This window comes from Pelecanus crispus, chromosome 4 (genome assembly GCF_030463565.1).
Source record: "Pelecanus crispus isolate bPelCri1 chromosome 4, bPelCri1.pri, whole genome shotgun sequence".
Classification (NCBI taxonomy): Eukaryota; Metazoa; Chordata; class Aves; order Pelecaniformes; family Pelecanidae; genus Pelecanus; species Pelecanus crispus.
This window is the reverse complement of record NC_134646.1, coordinates 47,299,586-47,326,583: the sequence shown is the minus strand read 5'-3', so window position 1 is coordinate 47,326,583 and position 26,998 is coordinate 47,299,586. Positions and strand designations below refer to the sequence as shown.

At 38.6% G+C, this 26,998-nt stretch overlaps 1 protein-coding gene across 1 annotated transcript; it reads right to left on the bottom strand.

Moving 5' to 3' along the window:
• Positions 1-477: 477 nt before the first annotated feature.
• NEIL3 (nei like DNA glycosylase 3) lies at positions 478-25,356 on the bottom strand. Its single transcript, XM_075709644.1, has 10 exons — positions 25,240-25,356; positions 21,862-21,977; positions 16,794-16,928; positions 15,501-15,714; positions 13,644-13,718; positions 10,331-10,497; positions 7,056-7,225; positions 3,516-3,918; positions 1,479-1,653; positions 478-654 (listed from the first exon to the last, which is right to left on the bottom strand). Exons 1-10 carry the CDS (start codon positions 25,354-25,356, stop codon positions 478-480), a joined length of 1,749 nt encoding a protein of 582 aa, XP_075565759.1.
• Between the last annotated feature and the right edge of the window lie 1,642 nt (positions 25,357-26,998).

The following is a 26,998-nucleotide window of genomic DNA, read 5'->3' as shown; positions in this document are numbered from 1 at the left end:
ATTTTAAGTTCTGAAGAAATAGAGCATGAAGTGGTATTAAAAAAAGTATATTGACTTTTTATTCACTTTTATTAAATACATGTTTACATTTATGAAAAAGCCTACCAATTTAAAATACTAATTTAGATTGTTATCCATTCTATAAATCACATGTTTGAAAGTATGCAGTGCTGTCAAACTTCAGTGACATTTACAGGAAAAAAAGAAAACAGTTCAATATTTTTATTAGAAATATAAGTGTGTCAACAATATACTGCAAGCTCAATGTTTATTTCAAAATAGTATGCAGCACACAAGAAGTATTTAATTTTTACAGGACTATGTAAAATTACTCTTTCCAAATCTGCAGTTCTTTATGTTGTTGGAGGTATTTTACTAATTAACCAGTGAACAGGGGAAAAAAACCAAAACAGAAAATACTAGGAAAGTTGTATGCACTTAAGACATCCTGAGGAGCAGATAACTAGTACATCAACATCAAGGAATAACCTGCATACCTGGCCCATTTTCTGCCCATTGGAAGAAGCCACACTGTTTTTCCTTTCCAAGGGGACACACAAAAAAGTTCTTCCCATTATTAGGACCAATCTTGAACACAGTCTTCATAACACATCGCTTGCCATGGTTACAAAATGGAAAATTCAAATCAGCCCACTGCCAAAAGAAACAGGCACAGTTTTAGCATATGTGATGGCTATGAATTCCTTATTTTAAAATTGCCAACAGAAACAGATCTACAGGGGAGACCCTAGAAGAAACTCTTCCTAGTAGTTAAGATAGCTTGATCTCCTTTGTAGTAACTGATTTTAGATTTTTCTTTAACATTAATTGCAACTGCACTCATCTGAACGTGTGTAACTTTAATTGATGTTAACACATAGTTTTCTTCAAATTAAGGCATTATAGTCATTACTGTCTTGAGTTCGTCTATTAGCTGCCTGGTGGTAGGTGACTGAGTCAAACTCTTCTCGGTCACATACACTCATAGCAAGGAGCAATGGCCACCAGTTGCAGCTAGGAAGGTCCGGTTAGGTATTAGTGCAGCAGGGGGAACAGTTGCCCAGGCACATTACACAATCTTCATCCTTGGAGGTTTTCACGATTTTTGGCTAGACAGAAACATGGCTGATGTCTAGATCTAGAGTTTGCCACAGTCCTTCTTCAAGCAAGAGGCTGAACCAAATGACTTGTACAAGTCCCTTCAAACCAACATTTCTGCTATGCATCTGGTTTACATCACACAGAAGCAGATGAAGAGCATTTGCACAAGCAGGTGCCTTCTCAGCAGTAAGAGAAGTAACTAAAACTGTAAGTTTATAACTACTATTATACTCTTAGGCAATTCAGTGTGCAATAGTACTTAAAATTACCTCAAATTTTAAATGGATCATATCTGTCCATAATTACAGATTAGCAGGGCAAGGAGGCTACACGAACAAGTGCTTATTAGAAAACACGCCCTGAAGTCTTATACTTACTTGAAAGTAGTCACACCGAGTTTCTCTGGGTAGAGGACAGGCAAAAAACTGCCTGCCCTTGTTTTCTCCGTCCTTTCTCACAACTCTGAGGCTGCAGAGTTGGCTGTGTTTACTGCAGCAAGGACGGCCTGCACTTAACGTACGATTATCATCTGTCATATTAGCTTGAGGTTTGCTGTAATGACAGGATACGAAATGACTCCTGCGTAATGTTAAAGGGATTACCAACACCACACCCAAAAACTTTCTTCTACCATTACAATAGCTCACTCCGTACTTTTACACACGACAGCCAGAGAACTTGCTTCTCTAATGCACCGTATTGCACCTTTAAAGCTGAATGATTGCTAGTAGTGAATAGACAAGACTGTGTGCTTTTCTTGCAGGTATTATACCAGTTTTCCCCAGCATTAGCCTATATTTTAAATTATTTTAAAGTACTCAAATTAATCTGCAAAACAAAATAAATATTACCACTGCTATTATGCTGCCCACCCCAAATTCCAACATATTCTACAAGAGTATTCTGCTCTCAGTGGGAAAAAGATCGATACCGAGTAATTACTCCAGGCTGAAGATATTTGTATGCTTCACAGAAAAGTCTCCTACCCTCTTCACTAAAAAGTTAGTCATGCTCCAAATCATATTTGGACAAGAAGTAATCCAGGTGAGGGGGTGGAACAGCGTTCTCTGAATGGGATAAAGTTTCTTTCATTCTTCCTCATGATTGAAAGTCAGAGATTATCTGAATGCAATACACAAGGCTTTATTTAAAAACAGTAACATGAAAAAGATTAATGCTCTGAAATGTATCTAAGATATTTATAAAGAAAAGCAGTGATGAAACCATAGTGAAAAAAGAAAATATTAATTAATTCTTGTTATCAGCTTAGGAATTTTATGTTCTCTTTTGTGTCTGGAAGATTGCAGTCTTCCAGACACCAGCAGTTTTCTTCCAACACCTTATTAAAACAAAAGAAAGAAAAAACCCCAAGTTTTTGTTATGACATGTTTGGTTTTGTTGGGGTTTTTTTAAAATGTTTAAGTTGATGACTTGCTGTAACTACCTGTTATTGTGATTGATACTATCTCATTTTTTCTTTGGACTCCTCTGTATTCTCAATTATCGTGCCTACATCCTCAGTTCTCTGTAGTCCTCCACTGAGACAAGGAGAAAGTACATTCATACAGCCTTACCTGCCTAACCAGTGAGATCCTGTTTCAAAACAGGTGCTTCAAAAATGCAAGAAATAATTTCTATATTTCAGAACACATACAACCAAGAATTTTGTAGTATATCATTAATATCTTTCACATTCACCCTGCATAATTTACACCTGTGACATCTACCTTGCACTCCTATTACTGTTGTGTATGTCTGCCCAACTTTTCCTTGACAACCCTAAGAGGTTCTCACATTTCTCTTCACTAGGCAATGGATGTGTCTGAATAGGGCTGTGTAAATAAAAATTCAGGATGGGTACAGCGTTGAAGTAGTTACATATAGGATCGGGGGGAAAGTTAAGAGAAAATAGTGATGGGAGGTTCATCAAGGTATCTGTACGGAGCTTCATATCATGGAAGAATGTTGAAAACTGGTAGTTGACAAATAATTAATCAGAATATATTCATTCAGCTACTTTCTTTTTGCCATCTTCCACCATGACATCAACATCCCTCTAAGCAGACAGCAACTACAGTGCTAAGATCAGACAGCTCCTTAGGTAGAACTGTGCTCGTTGACCTATTAGAGCTATACTGTCCTAATTCCATGGGAATAGCTGAACTATGAACAGCTGTTTAGTTAACAGCAGTACTGGCCAGATGCCAAAATCAGGACTTTTCCAGTGACAGCCTAGGTCACTCAGTGCTTTTGAAATCTGAGTGTAATTTTAGTTACCCAAGAATAAGTTACCTCTGGCAGAAATCCAAAGACAACAGTGTCTGAACCCAACAGCACAGTATTCCATTAATCTTCAGGGATGAAGTTGGTTTATGGGATTATAAAAAGACTTGTTTACATTTTAGAATACATACCTGATTGCTATATTATATTGGTGAACAGAGGGGAGATGATGAGTTTTCTGTTTCTTCTGTATGTGTCTGAAAGCAAGAGGTTGGTGCCAAGAGGACAAAGCCATAGCAGTTACAGGTGTTGAGCAATCCTTGTCTGTGCTTCCCCCTGACTGGTAGACATTGTTTTGGATTTGATTACAACTCCTTTTTGGAGCAACATACTGAAAGCATCCATTAGATAGTTCGGTTTCATTTCTCAAAACAGCTTTGTTACCGAGATCTGTTAAGACAAGAGTTGTAGTTCCAAATGCAGCTTTCCTATTGAACTTTATTTCGGTGCTTGGTTTTCTAAAATCATTACAAGGGAACTTCATTAAGTTGATGTTAAAGGCTGCAGAATCTTCAATGTTCTCTGTCTTTGGAACTAAGGAAAAATAAGTTACTGGTTATAATCCATCTGTGTAGAGTGATACATCTTATTAATAATAATAATCTGTATTCATAAGTTATCATACAGGGAGTGAAAGAGTAAATTTACCATACCATCTTGAAAGATCTCAAAACCTGTCACAGATTAGATATAATACCAAATTTCTTACAATAAAAAAAAAGCTCATGCACTTTTGGAGTCACGTACAACATGTTTCAAGATAACACTACTATTGCTTGAATAGGACCATACGTAAATAGTAAATGAAAGCTATTGAAGAATTAACCATACAAAATTGAATTTGGCCCAAATACAGGGATTAAAATATTTAAAATTTTTCAAAATAATCTTTTATAACCCCAGCACAGGGAGACTGCAGGGTACGGTACCCCCCAGCAGCAATACATTATCCATTTTTAAAGTATTGTTTTACTGTTGACACAAAAAGAAATATTCATTTGTTGGCTTTCCTAGTGCTTTCAGGGTTCCCATCCTTTCCAAACATTGTGCACATCCAAACTTATTGATCCCTTACTGTAAGAGGCTTCAGAAGCAAGCAGGTCAGACATTTACTTTGCATTTATTTCCTGACATGAACAACAGTATGTTTCTTCACAGAATCAGAAGTTCGCCTAGTGGGCAACAATCGTTCCAAAAGAGCCAGCATAATTTATTAATGCCACTTCAATAAATGAGGAGTCTGTAGGGAATCTTTCCTGAGAAAAGGGTGAAAAGAAAAACTCTATGGGGTCCCTATGCACAATCTTTGTTAAGTAGCTGTGAAGCCATAGTCTTCAAGAAGAGTCCTTTCTTTTCTACCATCTCCAGCAACTGTTTCCCTCCTACATCTTGCCTCCATACAAAGAGGAGGGAATTTTGCAGAAGAAAAAATGGGTAGATAAAGCATACCCAAGGGCACACTCTCTCCAAAGGCATCCTCAATCAGAAACAAAATAAGAATCCCTACAGTTAACTCTAAAAAAATACTTGTTTCCAGACTCCTTCCATTTTGCTACTGCTGCACAGTGAAACATACTGGTTCCAGTGCATTCAGATTTGTTTAAGAAAGAAGAGGAGCTTGGCTTTGTACTTAGCAAAGGAGCAAGGAAATTGAGATGTAATGGTAAATAGTTATCTCTGTCTACAGACTGAATTATTTTGTCTGTATGGCCAGCAGCTTACTTTGTGTACCAAGTATTCTGTCCTCAAAAATTCAAATGTTTCTGCTGACAGTAGTTAATTTTTAGAAACAAAAGACAAAAAATTAACAAAATGAGAAGGCAAGGAATCTTAAAGTCTGAAAAGAGGGAGGAAGGCAAAACCATGTTTAAGAAAAATCTCAAATACCACTTGTATGATGCAAAAATAAGTCTTATTTTTTAAAAAAAGAATTGTTGTAACAGTATTCTACCAAGTCTAACACATCTTTGGGTTCCAGGCCTGTTTTCAGTAATGGCATATAGCTAAACAAGTAAAACTTAGAAGTACAGGAGAAGGAACAAGATTTTGTGACAAAGCTTAAAATAAAGCACTTGTGCACATGTCATTATATATTTTAAGGTCCAGCTGACAGTATTAATTCCAGGATAAATGTTAGTTGGTAAATCTGAGTCTGTGGGCAGATTAAAAGTTTCAAGTTTCTGGTGCTGATTTTGCAGGAGAATTATGCAAGATTAGCCTCTGCTGGCAACAAGTGCCACATAAGGCACAAAGACATACTTCTGTTGATTCCTGGCCTGAAGAAATGGACTTCAGCTAGTGCAAGGTAAGAGTTTCACACACATCACTCCATTCCTAAAAGCAATAACTAGAATGAAGCAATACTTTAAAAAAGCATTAGAACTTATTTCATAAGAACCAAGATCAGTACCATAAAGTCACTTCTTCACAGGCTGGGAATTTGGGGGCATTTTGGAAAGTATGGCTCAAAGTACCATCAAAAGCTATGGGAATGTGATCTTTAATTCCAATTTCAGCTTATATACTTTGAGTCATATAGTTAAATTCAGTAAACTTTTAACAATAGGTCCTGGAGCCTACATAAAAACGTGCATTCTTCTCAGATACAAAAAGCCTGTATATTGTTTACAAATATTTTTTCTTTCAGTTTTGCAGCACTGGAGCTAGAAAAATAAAGGAATAAGTTGTAGTACACAGATTTCAGCCACTTCACTGAATAAACTCATTACACAATGGTAAATTAATATTAGTTTTTGATGTAGAAAAGTCTCAATACGGAATTGTCATAGAATTAGCTTTATCCCTAAAAAGCCACACACGTGCATACCTCGAGACTTTGTTTCTTGGAATATATGTAGCAATTCAAAATGTTTCTGAGCAACAGTCTTGATCCAAATAACTTCCTGTAAATCCCTCCAGAGTAATTTACTCACTTCTACAGAAAGTGAAAAAGAATACAAAGCTCCTCTTCACACAGAAAACGGGTCTCAGTGGAAACTGTGTCCATTACCTCACTCATCGCTTCTTAATATCTAAATTTCTATACAGAAATCTGGAGAGAAGCTAACATGTTACTCATTCCATCTTCCTGTCCCTTTCTAGGTCTCATTCATAGCTGTTTCTGCCCACCAGATCTAGATTGCAGCATTAAAAGCTCCAGTAAGAGACAAACAACAAATATAGGTAAGAAGTCCAGAATCATCCTTACGCTGAACTTGGAGGAAAAAACCTAGCCCCTGAGAAACCCGACATCTTTTGGAAAGGGTACCAAAATATACTGCTTTTGTTCACATGCAAGAATGAGAATTACTTTTCTGCCCCCTGGTAATTTCTGTATCAGACACATGCTGCAAGCTTCTAATGATTTTAAGGAGAGTTGAAAGAATGGCATTTTGTCTCACTCCTTGCCCCAATAAAAGCAAAGGGTCACTGCAGAGGCTTGTCTATAAAATCCCACCTGCATGCAAAGCTGGAAGACAAGACACTTCTAGGGTTTAAGACAAGACAGTTTCCACGATTGTCTGTGTAAGATTTCCCCAAAATCTGATTTCAAGTTAGCTAAAGTTACATAAATAAAATTCACAATGAGACAGTTCCATAGTTCTAAAAGCTGCATCAAAACTACAATATTCCCCCTTTGCCAGTACAGGTTCCAGACAACATTTCAATACCTTCAGGCCTTGAAGTCAAACAGGCATCACAAATTTCAGCAGAAGGCTTGTTTATTAGGGTACAGCACATACATGTCCACTCCTCTTCAGATTTCTGAGCTACAAGTTCATTAGAACATGACCCCCTGCCATATGCCCAGCCAATTAGGCTATTTCTAGTTGGCAGTTTGCTGTGAAACAAAAGAATGATGTTAGTCTTTTGTGATGTTTCTTCTATAAATTGCCCTACACCACTATGTGCAGGGAGGCACAGGGCTAGAGAACAAGTTGTACACAGTGTTATGCCTGCCTATCATAGCTTGGACAGCAAATCATGATTAGAGTTTGATTTTTTTTTTTCTTTAGCTCAAGGGAAAATCTTTCCAAATGCTGCAGAAGTAATACAAATAAAAATATTTAAACAAAAATGGACAGAAAGTCAATTATTGACTGATGTACTCTCCAGCACAATGCCCCAGCCTCTCTCAAATTCCCTACCATTTCCAAGTGCTGCAGCCAGAAACTTGGCGAGAAAGGGAGACTGTTTCGGTACTTTCCCCCATCCCTTATACAGAATGCTTACTAACAAATGGATTACTGGATGAAGAACTGTTCAGAAGTCAAACTACAGAAAGTCACAAAATCTAGCAAACAAATTTTTTTACTCTCATTTAGACGATACCCATTAGATCACTTTGTTATCGTAACAGCCAACAGAACTTTTTTCTTATCTTCCAAGTTAGAAAGTCTTTCTTTTGTGTGTCACCATTTGCTGGAAAGCCTTTTAACATTTAGGAGTCTGTTCAGAATTAAGGATTCTCTTTTTTTTTTTTTCCCCATGCTTTTTTCCTCCTCATCAGAAAGAGTTCAGGAATGTCCCAGCTGTGACTGGTGAGCCAAAGCTGTACTCCAGACACCTCTATAGATTTAATTTCATTTATTTTCCTGTAAATTATAATACCTCCTATGCTGATACACTGATTTAGGATCACAGTTACTATTTTACAGTCACTACATGTTATCAAGGACTAATTTCATCATAGTATCCAAACACTGTTAGCGTGTTAAATGTAACTTGAACTTACCTGTTCAGTAAGATATATATGTAACTTTTTAAGTACTATGGTTAAGTCATCAAGTGTTTTACTCCATAGTTTTTGTGGAATTATGCACTTTTTGGAGACTTCTTTTTAATCCTAAGAATTAAGAAGTGCTAAGAGTTTAAGCACTTCAATTAATAATGCAAATGCTGTACTTGGGAACTGGTGTGACACTCCTCAGACCTATCACTTATTCCCTAATTATCACTCTCCTTAACAGACTAGATTTCTAAGATAATGGTAGGGATACCCACTACCTACCACATCTCTTCTGCAACAGGAAAACTAAGGAGGCTAATGAGAACTGTGACATACCAAAGATCCTGTGCTGTCAAGAGGTAGAACAGACCTTAAAGTAGCATTCACCAAAATACTGTGGCTAGATAACAAAAGAGCCAAACTGGAAGTGTTAAAAAAGGGTATCTTCACATTATTAGATCAGTTGTTCTACTCAGCTATCAAAATGCTTTACTAGACTGAAGATACTCAGCATGTCATGTTTTGGAGTTTAATTCTGTGTCATCTCCCAGGTCCGTCCATCATGATGTGTGTCCCCGTGTCGCCCCGCCTCTCCTCCCCATTTTGGAACATGAAATATTGGGGGAAAGTGTATTTTAAAGATTCAAGGTACATTTGAATTTAATGACGCAGCTTATAATGAGTTTTTCCTTCATTTCTTCAGTTGAGCTATATAAGCTATTTGACTTGACCCAAGAACCACTGAATTAAATTCTACAGTTTATTATCAGTAGCAAGTCAGTCTGATCACAGGGACTCCTTTCAGTCTTCGAACATGAAAAGCTTGGAATGGCAGATAAACCACTTGACCTAAACATGCTTTTATTTGCAAACAGTTACTGCATAACAGAAAACAGAGCAGTAGAACACAAAGACCTGACCATTAGGATGAAGACAGCACAAGAAACAACCTTTTTACTTTATAGCTACCATTACCATGTTTTTCACTGAAATATACCACTGTTTAATTATTTGTTAAAAAAAAGACAAACCACAACAACAAAAACACAAACCACTACTTGTTCTAGAACAGAGAGTTTTTTTTTCCTTGCATCATTTTCTAGTTATCTGACTCAACAGAACACTGCTGTCTTCCTACCTTCTGCAAAACAGTTCTCATTATTGCTTTCTGAAAATACAGCAAATTGGGGTTATCAGCATGTGAAATATTTATCTTCCATGCTGGAATTTTCTATATTTGATCTGTACTCAAAGGCAATTTTTAAGCTTCAACCAAAATCCCTTCAGCCATCTGAATCTTGAAAGAAGGTTGGAGGCGGGAGAGGGATTTGTGTGCTCTGCAAATCTTATCTAAAAATATATATATACACACACACACTAATGAAGGCAAAGTTTGCAAAGTGATGCAGTATCTTATGAGATTGACAGAGATCAGTTTAAAAAGACAAGATTCTGAAACCTCAGATGAAAATTTGCAAGAATAACTTAGGTATGCAAGAGTCTGAATAAGGTGCTTTTGGAACTTTTACCTTTTGACCCTTTGTGATATCAAGTGCATTTTGTGCTTTTCTAAAATAAAAGGAAGAAAGCTGCTGCTAGCACAATTTATGTAGAACTGAAAGTGTCTCCGTGGCGCACCTGTAGTAAAAGCTTCCCAGACCCAGTAAGGAGGAAGAAAAAAAAAGAAGTCCTAAGCCCTACAATATTTGCTGCACTCTGAATTGACTAAGTTTTAGTTTTCTTCAGTGTAACTCTACACCTAGAACAAAATTGCACAGATGCACAGCTATTTAGATATTCCAGGACTGAAGGGGCTATCCTATGAAATGGAGACACAAATTCCTACCTTATGCCATTCAACTCAGTTGTGTGTAAACATCCAAGCCTATTATATTGATAACAGCAAGAACAAGGGGCAATTTTTCCAGAAGCACTGAATAATTCTGAGTACTCTGAATTGTTTTATAATTTCTACATTTGATTAGAGTAATAGCTATTTCATAACAGATGGGGCCTTTGAAAGAAATAGTATCAAAGAATCACAGCATTTAACCATTTTTAAATACCAATGGCCAAAACATTTTTCTTCTGCAAAGTCAAGTGAAATTAGATATAAAATGCACAAGGATCCATTCTACTTCAGAAGTGATGACCTCTTACTGTAACTGCACTTTGAGGACAGCAATGCTTAAAAGTGTTATAAGGTTACCATCATACCTAACACTGACAAGCTGGGGATCTGCCTTTTGACATCGAGAGCAGAAGTAAGTCATCCTGTTATTCTCTCCTAAACGACACACAGTGATCTTCCCATTGCACTGACCACAGGTTGGGCGCTTGTATACTTTATAGTGTTTGTAGAGTGGAGATCCAGTTTTGCGGCACTAAAACAGAACATGTTTAAAACCCAAGTTAGAGACCCAGTATAAATTTTGTCAGTCCTTCTACAGTTCAGCTGAAGCTAAAATAAAAAACCCAGCGTGAAGTGACAGTTCAATGACTACATAAAGATGTTTAAGGCACACTCATAAGGGCTACCATCTGTATTTCATAATCTTTTATGAAAAGAACTGACTTTACATCAGATATAACAGTGTCTGGAATTCTCCACATAACGGAATAAAAGACACAAGACAAAAAAACATACTAGCATGGTGCAAGCAAATATATGCTAGGGACCCCTGGGCCAGCTAGCTCTGATTCATCACCAGTCATCTTTGACCTGGCACCTGCAGGAGAGTTCTTAAAGAGCTGATAAGCTCCAATCAATGCAGCATAGAAAATAAAAGTAAAACAAACATAACACACAATACCAACACCACCTTCCCTCACCCCAAAAGACCAAAAACACACCGCAGAACCAGCTCACACCTGATGCTACAATCTGGGTTAATCAACCTTCCCAAAACCTAAAGAACTGCGCAATGCAGAAATATTCCAGAGATTCTGTAGGAGTCTGTATCGCCCAGTAAAGTTGCTCAGCTTCATCTTAGCACTGGACATGCCAGACAAATTGGCTTATGAAAAGCCACTTGGCACCATGGCAAGCTACCCAGATCCTGGCAGAAAGTCATATTAAGTACAGTACAAGCCCAAAGGGCACAGTGACCTAAAAAGCCTCCAGAGGGCTTTCATGAGACAATTCACATGGAGTCAGCATAGACATACCCCATAACTGGCAGAAACCCAAAAAAAACCCAAAAAACCAAACAAGAAAAACCCAGTAGAGGTGCAGCTAACTGCAGAGCCACCAAGTTTCTGCACTACAATCACAGTTCCTTGGGCATAGTTCAAACAATACCACAGCTGGCCCAGCAATACCAGCCCAGCTCTGGCAGGGTTCAATAGCTCTAGCTCCATAATACATGAAGACCCTCAGTTTTCCCAAAATACAGGTGTCTGAGCACAGTATATTTGCTTCTGCTCTGCTCTTATTCATCAACCTCGCTGAATGAGAATGCTTTTGCTGGTACAATCCAGTAATTCAATCAGAAGGAATTACTAATATATATATATGCATGAATATTCACAAGCAATTTGCTGTCTCCTCAGGATTTACAGATAGTTTCTTATGAGTAGTTTCCTTCCATCTAGTTATTTAAAAACCAAACAAAATCAATAGCTTTTCAGACAAACAACATTCTTCATCTTTACATGTGTAGGGTGTTACTACAAACAATATAGTATGATTACTACCAACAGTCTGTAAGAGTCTATAAAAAAAATGATCAAGCACCACCCCCCTTATTAACCTATTTTCGTTATGTTTTTATCTTAAAGAGAATTGGAGGGGGGTAGCTCTCCTTTAGAAGCACTTGACTGGTAAATACTTGCTAAGTACAGATTATAAAAGTTTTGAAAATGGCTGAACTGAGCTACAGAAAGTTTAACTTGTTTGTTTATCTTCAGTCTAAAAGCCCATGACACATTTAAATCTCCTAGTAGTATAGCTGTTGCAGAACTGGATGTTATCTCTTTACTGGTAGACTTCACTATGAAGTTCCGAGAATGGAAAGATTTCCCTAGCCAACAGAATAAACTACTCTTCAGTGGGTTGTGGGAAAGCAGACATTTAAGCAGACTATTAAATAAACAAATCACACTTTTAACCTTTATGATTGAAAGACAGTATTAGGAAAGTTAGGTGCCCTCCTCCTAGCCTACCAAAAAAAGAATTTTTAGCAGCCCTAGTTTCTTGCCTTTCATGAATACCAACAGAAAAAGAAAAGAATTTCACTGCTGCTGTTCATTTCTCTGCATGTAGCTTAAAGAAGAAAACCAGACAAGAATTAGGTCAAATTCTCTCTTTTTCTATTTTGGAAACTTAAAGAGCAACCAGGAATTATAGAGTTCACAGGTGAAGAAATGAAGTCCTAATGAAGTTGTGGCAGTAGGGAGAAGCTTGAATTTATTTCACTTTAGCAACCAAAACAGTTGTTTCAGCTAGAAAAAAAAAAAGTTGTTAGAAGTTACAACCTATTTAGTCAAATAAATATACTTGCTATTTCAAGTTTCATAAAGGAAGCCACATGAATTACCTTCATACTTCCCTGGGGCAATCTCTAGTTCCCAGTTTGAAGAGTGACCTTGTGGTGGGTTGACTTTGGCTGGACACCAGGTGCCACCAAGCCACTCTATCACTCCCCTCCTCAGCAGGACAGGTGGGGAGAAAATGAGGTGGGAAAAAACCTCGTGGGTCAAGATAAAGGCTGTTTAATCAAAAAGCAAAAGCAAAGGCTGCCCGCAAAAGCAAAAAAAGAAAACAAAGATTTTATTCTCTACTTCCCATCAGCAGGCAATGTCCAGCCACTTCCTGGGAAGCAGGGCTTCAGTACACGTAGTGGTTGCTCCGGAAGACAAATGTAAATAACGAATGCCTCCCCTTCCTCCTCCTTTCTCTTAGCTTTTATTGCTGAGCTGACATAATACAGTATGGAATATCCCTTTGGTCAGTTTGGGTCAGCTGTCCTGGCTATGTCGCCTCCCAAGATCTTGCCCACCCCCAGCCTACTGGTGAGGGGGGAGATGTTGGAGAGACAGCCTTGATGCTGTGGGAGCACTGCTCAGCAGTAGCAAAAACACTGGTGTGTTATCAACACCTTTCTAGCTACCAATACAAAGCACAGCACTAGGAGGGCTGCTATGGGGAAGATTAACTCCACCTCAGCCAGACCCAATACAGACCTTTATGTTATCCTACATATAAGTGTGTCCTTAACCTACGTCAATTCTGACATGTTCAGAGTGACATTATAGCACATGCACAGCAAAACTGCACGGGCCCTCAGGCAGCATCTGTCAAACTCTTCTGCTGCAACTGGGCCAAGGCTGTGCACATTCTTACAGTCTAGACTCCCCCATCTTTCCATCATTTGACAATTCACAATTAATAAAGAGCACACAAACCAACATTCCTATTCATGGAAACACTTGTCCTGTTCCATCTCTTTATGGTTTTCACTAGATGATCACATACAGCTAACATACCAGAGTCAAGTTTTAGAGGTTTCTCAGAAACATGTGCCAATACCTTATAAAAAAGCAGGGTAAAATCACGTGTCATTTTCACCAAGTGACGTATATGCTCATCTGTCAGTTGGCAAACCTGTAAATAAGACAAGAGTGGTTTTTAGAACATTACAATTCTAAGGGACAACAGCAGAAAGACCTGTAACACAGGGGCACTTTGAACACCTTCAGCCAATGTAGAATTGCACTGCTTCCTGTTATGATAATCCTCTGACTTCACATTACAAATATCATCTCAGCAAAACAGTTCATTTTCACATTCTGTACTACACAAACTCATTGTGTGAATACCAAACAATGTACTTTGCCTCATCTGTGTAAAACATCAGATAAAAATTTCAATTGTTTTCCTCTATATTGACCCAAGAGTTCCTGATCACAGGAATCATGTGGAGTTCACAAGTCTTAGTTCCCTCTTAATTTCCTCGTGGATTATGATATGACCTACCTACCATCAGAGGCTCTTTCCTGTGAGAGATCTTCAGGAAGAATACTTGAGCCAAAGGCATGACAATTAGAGAGATGTATCAACCAAACACACTTTTGCTAAGAACTCAAAATTTTAAGTGATATTTTTCTTTCCTCTGCCAGCTCACATTGCAGATACAATTAAAATCCTGATCCTATGAAGAACTTTCAGAAATATTATGTTTAAAAAAAACCTTTCAGTTATTATTTTCACCAGCTTTCCTTTACATTCTATGTAATCTCAATCTGTTTTGCAAACAACAGACTTCTCTTCAACCAAAGTTTGGAGATACGTGTTTGAGGACCTGTCCTGGTTTCAGCTGGGATAGTTAATTTTCTTCCTAGTAGCAGGCATAGTGCTGTGCTTTGGATTTAGGATGAGAAGAATGTTGATAACACACTGATGTTTTAGTTGTTGCTAAGTAGTGCTTATGCTAGTCAAGGACTTTGCAGCTTCCCATGCTCTGCCAGGTGCACAGGAAACTGGGAGGGGGCACAGCCAGAACAGTTGACCCAAACTGACCAAAGGGCTATTCCATACTATATGACGTCATGCTCAGTATACAAACTAGGGAGGGTTGGCCGGGGGGCAGCGATTGCTGCTCAGGAACTGTCTGGGTATCGGTCGGCGGGTGGTAAGCAATTGCATTGCGCATCACTTGCTTTGTATATTATTATTATTATCATTATTATTATATTGTTATTATTATCATTACTATTTTACTTTTTTTCAATTATTAAACTGTTCTTATCTCAACCCAGGAGTGTTTCTCACTCTTACTCCTCCGATTCTCTCCCCCATCCCATCGGGGTAGGGGGAGTGAGCGAGTGGCTGCGTGGTGCTTAGTTGCTGGCTGGGGCTAAACCACGACAGGACCTTAACCAAAAAAGTATGGTAAACAATAGTAGAAAAACAAATGATATGCCAGCTAGCAGGACAGAAAGTGGAAGAAGCAGCTGCAAAAGTAATCAACTCTCTACCACATAAACTATTTTGGATAGTAACTGAACAAAGAAAACCTGAGCACTCTTCACTTTATTTATAGGCTGACAATTTAATGGTAGTACAACAGGATGCCAGACAAGGTCAGGATTTGAAAGTTAAATGAATGCCCTACTAAGGAGAGGGTTCAAGTTTTAAGAGAGAAGGCTTAGCCCCAACAAAGTATGTCCACTCATGAGGCAGGAGTAGCAGCAACAGGTTCCAAGGAGTGCCATGACAAATATCTCCCATTATAATGATAAAACATTAATTTAGTGTCTTAGAATAAATCAAGAAATGATAGCCGAGAAAACACAGGTAAGAAGATGACAAAATGTTTTATAAATATGTATTTACATTCTTAATGCTTTGGTGTCATTAAAAACAATCTTGAGACATTTCACCCACCTTAACAGCTGGATGAAGACCACTGTCAAACAATGCTTCATTTTTTATGATGTTTCCCACTCCAGGTAATACCGCTTGATCCAGTAACACCTCACACAACATGCGGGTTTTCTGCTGCTTAATCTCACTTTCTGCTCTTAAGAAGTTAAACTTTGGAGAACAGACATCCAAGCTTTCCATCATTCTCACTTTCCTCTCGCTCTCAGCTGCATTTCTGGAAGAGAAAAATACATTCAGATATATTTTTATTTTAATTATATGCTAATACAGCAATAGGGTTTCAAAAAACAACACATGAAAGTATAATAGAACATTATATGCAGATAACAGAAACCATGAAAATACCAGTGACAGGAAGAGGCACAGAAATTACGCTAACCACCCCTCCACAAAAACAGGTCAATGATACATGCATGGAACATACATCTGGTACAATATACCAGAAATCATCCTCACTTTGTTCATATTAGTTTGAAAAATAATTGCCAGGTCCTTGCTTTAGAACTACTTCCAACATGGAAAGACCATGTGTTTGGACCATTGGACATAACTAACTGCATGGTTACATGGTCCAGTAGTCACAACATGACAATAAAACATATATTTTCTTAAACCTTGATTTTATTAGGTTAAGCATAGTCATTTGAAAATAATAAACTACAAGAAGTCTCAGGCTTACAGAAGCTTTTATGTTTTGTAATATTAAATAAGGACGTATATGTTACTTGAATTTACATGTTCCTTTTCACTCAAGAGCCACTCAAGAGCTTTAAAATGAAGCTTGCTATGTTATTTTTATTAGCAGTGAGAAGTACAATGCTGATGGACAAAAACATCCACTTAATGTCAATTAGAATAATTATAGCAATTTGCTTCCAAAAACAAAACAAAATAAAAACACAACCTTGGGAGCATAAAAATTTGAAAACAGTAATCAATGCAGGTCCTTATGCTGGTTAAGGAAGTGAGACTTGCATTGAAATTAAAGGAGCAATGGGGTTCAGCATTCAGATCTAAGGGCAGAATTAAATCCAACTTTCATTCCCAGTCTTGACACTACCAAATGAGACTGTGACATAGAACTACTTTAACTGTGTGTAAACTGATACAGAAGTAAAAAAATTAAATTACCATACCAATAAATATATGTTTAGAAAGTTTTGGTTTGTTTCCTTGTGTCTAGAATAGCATCCAAGCACTTAATTTGTGTGTGATTTTTCACTATGTTCTTAAAAGAATGTGATAAAAAGAAATAAACCAAGCTGTGTGTAATTTGGTTAGTTTCTGCTTTACCTATACTCTACTGTCACCTCAAAGAAACAAACTGTATCCTCTGTAAGCTGTATCTCCAAAACCGGTAGCACTCCATTTCTGTCTTTGCTTCCATCAGGATTAATGCGCATGGAACCGTTCATACCAAAGTGAATCCTCAGAAAGAGAGAGAGTTCTTATGGGTATTTTATCTTAACAATGTTTCCAAGCATTACACTGGTCTATTTTTTGAAGTTATGAACTATTCTTACCTAACCAAGTCAATACGTATGTACATTAGTTCTAGTCATTAAGAGTAACATGGCAAGAAACTACTTGGTTATGTAGTGCGCAATTCCCAGAGAAGAACCCTCCCCAAGTCAAAACCACTCCAAAACATAGCAGTTTTCCAGCGGTGGTCTTAATTCATTATACAGAAGTCAAACCTGATCATTAAGTAACACACTTTTCTGGTGTGCCACACTTAGAATTTTTTCACTTGACATGCTGGTCTTCCAACATTGGTTCTTAAGTCCTCAGGGAGGCTGAAAAAAATGAGGCCACTTTACCAGACAATTTTCTGTTAAATCAGGCAGAAGTGACCTGGTACGAAAGGAAAGATTTCAGTCCCCATATTGCCAACACTTATTATGTCAAAGCTACTTCCAATAACACCATGAACACAGTAATTAACATCTGCCATATGTTGTTTTCTGCTTTTCTTTGCCTACAACCAAGGCAAAACCTGCAGGTCAATTAAAAATTAATAAAACAAATAAACTGAAAAATGCACAGATGGAAAAGGAGTGGAACAGACTCTTTCAAGCATTCCTTTTACAGATCACTAATGCTTTAAGAGGTCTTACATTTTATAATACATTTTACTGGGAGACAGTATACTTGAGCAAAGGACAGGTTTGACTATGGTCTCATACATTTTATTCATCACAAATTCACCTGGTACATTCAAGTCCTAAAAAGCCATAAGATAGAGGGAGTGTCCTACTTCTATATATTGTATATCAGAAAAGGTGGATTATTTTGTAGCTACAAAGAGATTTAACAGATTAAGCTACACAAATGACCAAAGAAATGCAACATCAGGTGTGTATTTCCTTTTAACCCCTCTTTGTTACATTTCAGCAAGGACAGGCTTTTTAAATATTTACAGATAGGTTAAGAAAACATTTCATTAAGCATAGTTTTAAAGTCAACTCTTTATGTAACTTCCTCATAGCATTTATTCATTAATTTTTTTCAATTTTCAAAAACCTGTGTCTTTCCAAAACTCTCTTCTTCGAAGTCAGTTCAGGTGATACAGTTATTTCAGCCACTTTTATTTTCAATAGCCATTTCCAATTCTCAAGTGCCATTAATAGTACTGCGCAGGCTTAACTAGTCAAATTTCTTTTTAAACCAACCTCTTGCAGCTTGCTACCAAATGGTAATGCAGTAAATGCTTCCAGAAAGTTCTTTTCGCAGAAATAGCATTCACATTAATAGGTGATAGTTTCATTTACCAAGCTCCAGTATAGTGCTTAAAAGGAGCGTTAAAAATCACAACTATTAGCTACCTTAGGGACTTTTCAGTTTATGACTATAAAAAATAATTGAGTCATCACTACACATTTACATTCAAAAGCCTTAAGAAATTTACAAAATTTCCCTCCAATGTGTTTCATTATTTGATATCCTGAAATAGGGCAAACCAGAAATCATCTCATTTTAATTACAAATAAAAAAGCCACGCTAATTAAGCCTAGATCTTTTATTCAATGATAGCTAGCAGTAAGGAGTTGATTTTTTTGTCATTTTAAAGTAAAAACATGAGGTTTTAGAATTATTTAGTGCTACACAATATTGTAAGGATCTGCTTTTATTTAAAACATTTTTCCCCATAAAAATAAAAGATTAGTAGCAGCACAGTCAAACTATTATATGGAGATGTAAAAAACAGTGACAATTCACATTATCAAGTTCTAAGGGCAAAGATGTAATTTCCAGTCAAGACAATGGATGTCTTTCCTTTAAGGGATTTGGAGTCAACAATTCTCTCTTTCCTATGAATATTTGTGTCGATTTTCAGTTATGCAAAAACATATGTGCATTATGAATTTTCAGAAACTTTTCTAAACCATTTATCATTCCAAATTTACATTAATAGCATACTACAGAAACTAAACCCAGAACAACCTCTGTCTTCTAACTGTAACATTTCCATGGCAAAACATACAGTTCATGCAAGTCTCTCCTGCACAACTCACAAGTATCAGAGAATTTTTTTCAACTTTCATTGATTATTTAAGTGACTTTCAAGGCAAAACTGAAAAAAAAACCCCTCAGATTTTCCAAAAAACCTTGACTTTCTTCAGTGACTTTAATGCCCTTCTTTAAATAGACATCAAAAAGTAGAAGTACTAATTTCTTCAGAAGGTGTCATTGCTCATTTGTATTTCTGAAAAAAAAGCTTCTACAGCCTGCCGTGGATTGCAAATATACTGAACTTCATTTGCTAATTGCTATCCACAATATGGCAACACTTCAGAAGTATCCTACTCATTTGCAAGTCAGGCAAGCAGTAGCCAAATTGTATAAAATAATTTCACGGCCAGGTTATCTTCTCCCACCAGGCAGTCATTCCCCACTTGAGAAAACCCAGGAGCATAAAATGAGTTAATTACCCTTTGTGGCCCAGACTTTCACAAGACATGTCTGACTAACTTTATTCCAGCATGACTACCAGCTTTTTGCAGGTCATCTTAGCAGACAAGAAAAGCTGGTTTTGTTATGTTGAGAAATTACATACAGATACAGAATCTGTATATCGGTAACCCTCCTCATGACAAGAAAGTCCTATATTTGAGAGTTAACTTTATTAAAGAAATAATACATCCTCTGAAGGCATATTCCTTATTTCCCCTCCCAATAACAATCCTGGAAGCCAATCTTAGACTGCTGTAAGATGCGTTTTCTCAAGCCTTCCTCTACCTCCCCTCTACATCTTTAAGATACACAACATACATTTTTAAACCAAGAGAATTAAGATCTTCATTATCAGATAATAAGTAACTTCTGACTCCTGTGCGGAGGAGACCTTTTCTGTACATAACTTCTACAATGTTTCCAATCAAGTAAATGACATGACTAAAGGGACTTCTTAAATACAGTTTCTAGAACTACAATAACTGATAAGTTGATGAAACTTTTAAGCTTATTATCAAATGATAACTGAAGGTTGTTTTCATTAAGTACAATAACTTATTGCATTGGCTAGAAAGCTTAAGAATTATTTAAGATCTTTCAGGATCAAAAGATTGTATTTTCCATACTAGACCTTGGCCACATTTTCTTTCTCTTTGAAGAGAACTTTTGCAAAATGCTTACTTACATTCCTTAGTAATAGCTTTTTTCTTCTCATAACGTAATTCAGTCTGTTGAAACAATGTTTTCTTATGGTATAATTTACTCCTTTGCTTATCCAATCAATTTGCAATACACGCAGTAGTCACTTAAAAAAGGCTAACATCTGTATCAGTTACCTCCCCTGCCTTTTTTTATCTTCCTTTATAACTGACTTTTTTTTTTTTTTTTTAAAAAAAACCTGCTTTTTCTCTGTTTCTATTTAATAAAGCACAATACAAAGCAAGAGAAACCGATTAGGACCATTATCCTATCCTTCACAAATATGGGTATCTTTAAACACATATGCAGTCCTGTCCTACTAGTTACTTGTATGATTTTCATGTAAAGACTGGGATGTGCTTCGCAGACTAGTTGCATTTCTCTAACACTAGGAGAAATAAGCATATAGCACTATATTTGATAACCAGCAGGCCCCTGCTACCAAAGATCAGTCTACATATCACCCCAGGTAACTACTAATATATCACTGCCTTTATTTATCCAGCATGCAACCGCTGTAAACAGTTGTACTCACAGCCAAGCATTTTCAGATCCATCTCCCTCCTATAACAGCAGTGCCACTGGCAAAATATTATGTCACAGAATTGTAGGGTATTTGTTGATATTATCAGTTTTAAATGAACAAAAATCATGACCTTACACCTTTGTTCAAGATCAGTCACTAGGTGACAAAGACTACACTGAACTTAGAAGTGATGTTGTCTTCCTATTTAAAGATTTAGAAAGATTAGAATTATGTTGCAAGTAGAAGGGTAAAAGAAAAACATTAAATGCAAGCCTTACATATTAAATAAGGGCTTTATTTATGCATTCTATACTAATTACCATGAAGAATGAGAGGGGAATTTTTTAATAATCCATTACACTGTGCATTTGGTTAGATTTTTTTTTTTAGTTGACTTTGCAGTACAGAAGCATAATGAACTAGAAAAAGTAAACTAGATTCCAAATACAACCTTGGTGCTAGTACAAGAAGATGTCTGAGGGGTTAAAGCATATTGCAAAATCCTAAATATGCCAACAAACCCCTAATAAGCTCTGCAAAGCATGAACAAACAACAATTTGGCAGTTTTACCATTTGTCTAGGAGACATGGTTTCACTGGAAAGTCAAGTTACATTTATGATACCCAAACCATTCCTCTGCCAAGTATCAAACCATGCTTCTAAACCAAGGAGTTGTTAATATTGTTTAAAGAAAGAAAGGCAGCATAAATGTATACACACAGAATATTTTAAGTTTGGCAATTTTTTCACACAAGTTTATTATCAGAGAAATTGAATCATTAAAAGTTAAGTACAGAATTTCAGTCTAAATTTCTTAAGGAAAGTTAAAAGAAATTGCAAGTACAGTTTGTAGTGGAAGATATTAAGTAACTGCAACTGCATGCACTTCTCTGAGTTTTGTCCCTAGAAAATGCAATGTCCTGTTCGAAACAAAGCATTTCAAGGAATAACTGTTCTTTTCAGATACCTTTACATGGAATCTTAGACTAAGAAGAAAACAATAAATTATCTGAAAATGTAAGTGCCTATATCCAGTATTTCCAGCACTGCAGAGAGGCTGCTGAGAAGTTTCTCCATAACATTAACTTTCAAATGCCTGAAATTGACATTAGCAAGAACAAGATGACCCCTGGGAATACATACAGTCTGAACACATAGGAAGCCTTTTTCTCGCCTCTTACCTCAAAGCTGTCTGATCAAAATACATAAAAAGTTCCTTTCCCAATGTCTCCACACCCCTGTAAACATGTCCAACAAGGAAATCATGACCAGAGGTTCTCTCTTCACTTGCAGCAGTCTGAAAATGAGTACACACACACACACAAAGTTTAAAACAGAATTTATACTATTTTGATTCTAGCATCAGTACACATTCAGCAAGTAGCTGCATGAACTAATTTTCCATCTTGGACAATATTAAACCTTTTCTCCTTAGGCAGCTCTATCAAAACCAATGATACTAGTAACCCAGGAAGCAGACAATCGCTATTGCTAATGCTATCGTAACTTAGCTCATTCTTTTCTAAATTGAAACAATACATCTTTTTTATCAGGGTATTTTATGCCTTTTCCTTCAAGTCATGAATTCACGGTAAGAGTTTCAGGCTGATGAAAACTAAACAGATATAGTTGGAATATTAAATACTTGTTAGAGTGTCAATACTGCCATTTGCAGACCTACATCCTTCTCCAAATGCCTCTTGCTGGAGTTTCTATCCAAGCTAATAATATGCTTTCAGTGTTTCATGTAGGGCATTGTGTATTACAGAAAAGCCTCCACTGAGCCCACAGAGATATTGCTCTCTTCCTACTAGTTGAAAGTCTAATCTCAGAAGATGTTGAACAGCAGGTGGGACACTACTAGAGGACAAGAAAAACATAATTGTGAGATTGACGCAATAATCTTTTCTTGCTTGGCACGTGAAACTCCACTGAAATTATAAGAAGGGATCTCTGCAGATTATCTGGTCCATACACCTGCTCAAAGCAGGACTGACTTAGATGAGGCAGCCCAGGGCCTTGTCCAGTCAATTTTCGGAGTAGCTCCAGGGTTAGAGACTCTCATGTCTCCGGGCTCTTGTTCCAGGGCTTCACTATTGTCATGATGGAAATTTTTTCCTAATACCTAACCAGAATTTATTCTGTTGTCGCCTGCACCTGCTGCCTCTCACCTTACTGTGCACCACTGACGAGTATCTAGCTCTGTCTCCTCCATCCATAGCTTCCTTTTAGGTAGCTGAAGAGAACAATAAAAACACAGTTCTATCAGGTCCTCCTTGTGCATCATGTGCGTCAGCCTGCTAGTCATACCAGGGGACTCCCTCTAGTATGTTATTATCTGGCACAGGCCAGGCCTCTGCCATTGCATGACATTACTCTGTTCCAAGTGCAGGACTCTGCAAGTCCTGCAAATACTGAACTTAAGTTTCTGCTAGCCCATTTTTCTCAGCCTCTCAAGGTCCCCCTGACTAGCACCTCAAGTTCCCCAGAACCTGCTGAAACCTGCAAGCAGTATATTTACTGTCACCAGAGCCCTAACTGCAAGGCACAGATATGTGTACCAGTGCTCCTATCACAACACTCAACTGCAAAGCAAATATGCATTAAAGCGACTCTGGCAAATCAGCAAGGCTTCAGCTAGTTAGTGAAATTTCAGAGCTACTCTCTATACAATCTCCCACTGTATTATTACCTTGAAATGATATACAGTTAGAGGGTTTTATGGTTATTATTCTGTCAAGTAGAAAAATAAAAATATTTTTTGCATAACATCAACATCATTTACTTTGCCTATTATCAAAATATGAAGAAAGCAAAATTTTGCTCTCACATAAACAGTCCTTCCCTTCAATAAAAGTATTAAAGTAAGTTGGTGTACGACAAGGTTTATTTTGGTTTTAAGCCACTCAGGTCTGTTTAAACTAAACCAGAGTAAGAAGTGACCGAGATGGAAAACTAACTTGTTTTTTCCAAATATTTTAAGTTAAATTCATACCACTTTGGTATCAGGTGAGTCCTTACAGTCATCATAGTACGAACTCTCTTAAACAGTGTAATCTTCAGCAGCAGCCAAGGCTTTGGCCATGGTTAGCAGCTACTGTGAGATCTGAAAAGCCCAAGACCCTTATGATGTTCATTTGCCAACGAATAGAGTCTGCCCTGAGGTGACTTTTACTGTACAAAGTTACGCATATCAATATATTTGAGGGTATGAAATTTTGTTTTGAAACCATAGGAGCATAAATCCTTACTTCAAAAAGCTTAGTCCTGAAAGATACAAACCTATGAAGACTGATCTGTGGACTGCCTTAGACAGACATATCTTGAAACACATTCTTCCTTAAATTGTTCTTTCATTGAAGTACTGTCTTACTGAACCTTAAGCACAAACTCTCCTACGCTGCCTTCTGTACACTGAAGGTGGGGAAAAATTCCCCAACTTTCTGTCTGGAGGCATCCAATATACTTACCTGGGACACAAGCGACACACAATTTCTCACAGCTGAGCAAAACCAGGCATGAAAAAAAAAATACCCTAGCCACCCTCTGTAATCAAAACTAGAGGACCATATCTTCACAGCTCATCAGCTAGACCTGCTTACTGACATCCTAACTTCTACCAGAAGGTCTCATGAGTCCCAGCGGAGTCTTATACTGGTGAATTTTTTTATGCTGCCAACAGAATGGATAAAAACTAGTAGAAAAATTGCATACTGTGTACACTGGGGGCAGATACCACATTATTTGTTTAAATAGTTGGTCTAATCAAAATTATTTTGAAAAAAAAGTTAGAAAATTAAAAGCTCCTTTTCTGCAGGCCAGTATGTACATTCTCTCACCACGTTTCATTCAGGCTTGTGAAGACTTACGACATTATGAAAAAATTAAAATTAGGAGCCGCTACTGTAATTTTCCTTGTATTGTAGGTTTCCTGAAGCTAAAGGATATTTTAAAATTTACCCTAAGTGAACAAGAGCGATTCTAAAAGCTTTCCCTCATTATTTCCCAAAACCCCCATGTTTCTACAGCTTCAGCACCTCTTTACACATCCGAAGTGCTAAGGCTTATTCATTACGTTGACGGTAAGAATATTTTGTAGTTTAAAGGAAAAATAAAGACAGTATCCACAGACGACCCCCCCAGACGACGGCAGGCGGGGCGCAGGAGCTCTGCCGCAACCGGGGCGGGGAGGCGAGGCCACGTCTACCCTTAATTTAGTGGTGGACTTGGTAACGTTAGGTTAATCGTTGGACTGGATGATCTTAAAGGTCTTTTCCAGCCTGAACGGTGCTACGATTCTACGTCGACCGCGCCAACTGCCCCGCTCTGCGCTCAGGCCCGCCAGCCCCGCGCCCCAGCGAGCCCAGCCGGCTCCGAGACTCCTTTCCTCTGCCCCAAACCTGGCGGCCTTGACCGCCGCGCACACCCAGGAGCTCAGCTCTGCGCCGCCGCGCCCGCTCCTGCGCTGCCCCTGAGGAGAGGAGGCTGCGCTGCGCTGCCCCCGGCCGCCGACAGCCCCCGCTCCGCCCCGGCCCGGCCCGGCCCGGCCCGGCCCTCACCGCGCCGCCGGCTCCGGCTGGCGGGGCCCTGCCCCGCGCGCTCCGCACCGCCTGGCCCCGCCGCACCCGCGCCCGCAGCCGCTCTCCGTAGAGCGCGCAGCCCGGGCCCTCCACCATGGCCGCCGGGCAGCGCCGAGCGCTCCGCGCCCGCCCGCCTCTTCCCTTCAAATCTGCCGCTCGCTTGGGGGCGGCGCTGCCGCGCCGGGGGTGGCCCCGCCTCCGCCCGGCCGGCCCTGGTGAGCGCCGGGCCCGTGCCGCGGGGCTGCTGTGCTTGCGGGGGACGGCGGCGGCCCCCGGGGGACGCTCAGGCCGAGACTGACGGAAGGAAACCCCACGGGCGCTCGTGGTCTGCCCCTTACGGCTCCGCGGGCAGGCGAGGCCCAGCCGCGGGGCTGGGTGAGGGGGGCCGGGGCGGGGGCCGGGGCCGGGGCCGGGGCGGGGGCCGGGGCGGGGGCCGGGGAGGGCGGCGCGGCCGCCGCCGGTCTGGAGGAGGCCAGAGAGGCGGGCGCGGCCTAACCCGGCTCTTGTTTCTTTTCCAGTCCCGGCCAGCTGGTGTTTAAGCTTAGACTACCATTTGCGTGGACGGGAACGGTAATCACAAAGCTTTGTTTTGTGAGACCCTTCAGGGAAAACACGGTATATCCTGTTTATTTTGTTCTTAAGTGTGAAATTCTAATGTCCTCAGATACCTAATTAGCTGTCGCAGGCTTCCCGGTATCGTCTAAAACACCCTTGCAAGCACATCTTCTTTTAAGACTTAATGCACAACTGGAAGTTAATTTCAGCCTTTAAAAAGTCAATATTTAAGAGGGTTTTGCAGTCGGTCCAAGTTTACACAAGGAAAACGCTCCTTTCCCTGCTGCATTTGAAGTAAGAGTCGGTGTAATAAACTCCACGAGCTTTAAGAAAATTGAGGTAACTTGCATTTGAAAGTAGAACATTAGACACTGCTTCCTAATGTCCATCTCACGAAGCATACTCACACTGGTCCAAGTGTGTCAATTCATATAATTTCTTATATAAACAGTCCATATCCAGTCTTTTATCTGGGTTCAATCAAAATGCAACTTATTCCTAAAAGAATAACTTCTTCTTTTCCTGAAAGGAAGTGACTAAATCTGGTTAAAGTAATTGCGTTTGCTGAATAGAACTGTGAATTCAGGTGTGCTACTAAAGTTAGGGTACGCTACCCTTTGTTGCAAAAATGTATTCCATGTTCTTTTTCACAGTGGTGTTTTTGCTTTGATAATTCGAAATTAAAACAATCAGGCAATTGTTAGCCAGAGACTTAAGCTCACTAGTCAGAGAGCAGAAATCACCAATGTTCCAAAATGGTATGTGAAACTCAAACCGATTTTTCTGCTGCCCTTGACTCCTGCCTTACTGTTCTTCCGAGGCAGTTAGAAATTTATACATAATTCAGGTTACTATATTCATATGTAAGCACCTTAAAAGTACAGACTATAACAATTCTTGTTACTTGGCTATCAAATATAATGTTTTTCATGATAAGGGATTTTATAACTGGATATTTTTCAGTAGATAGTTTATGCACTGTGTTACAGTAGATTGGGTTTTCAATTCCACATCTAATTTTGCAGGTGCATCAGAAGCTGCAATACTAACCATTTATTAAGGTTCTCTACCCCTTTTTCCACTCATGTAAACAATGGATTTTAACTGGAGATTCTGCAGTAACTCACCTTTTGCATGCGCTTTTATTCCACTAAAAGTTGAATTCCAGCTATGTACAAACTAC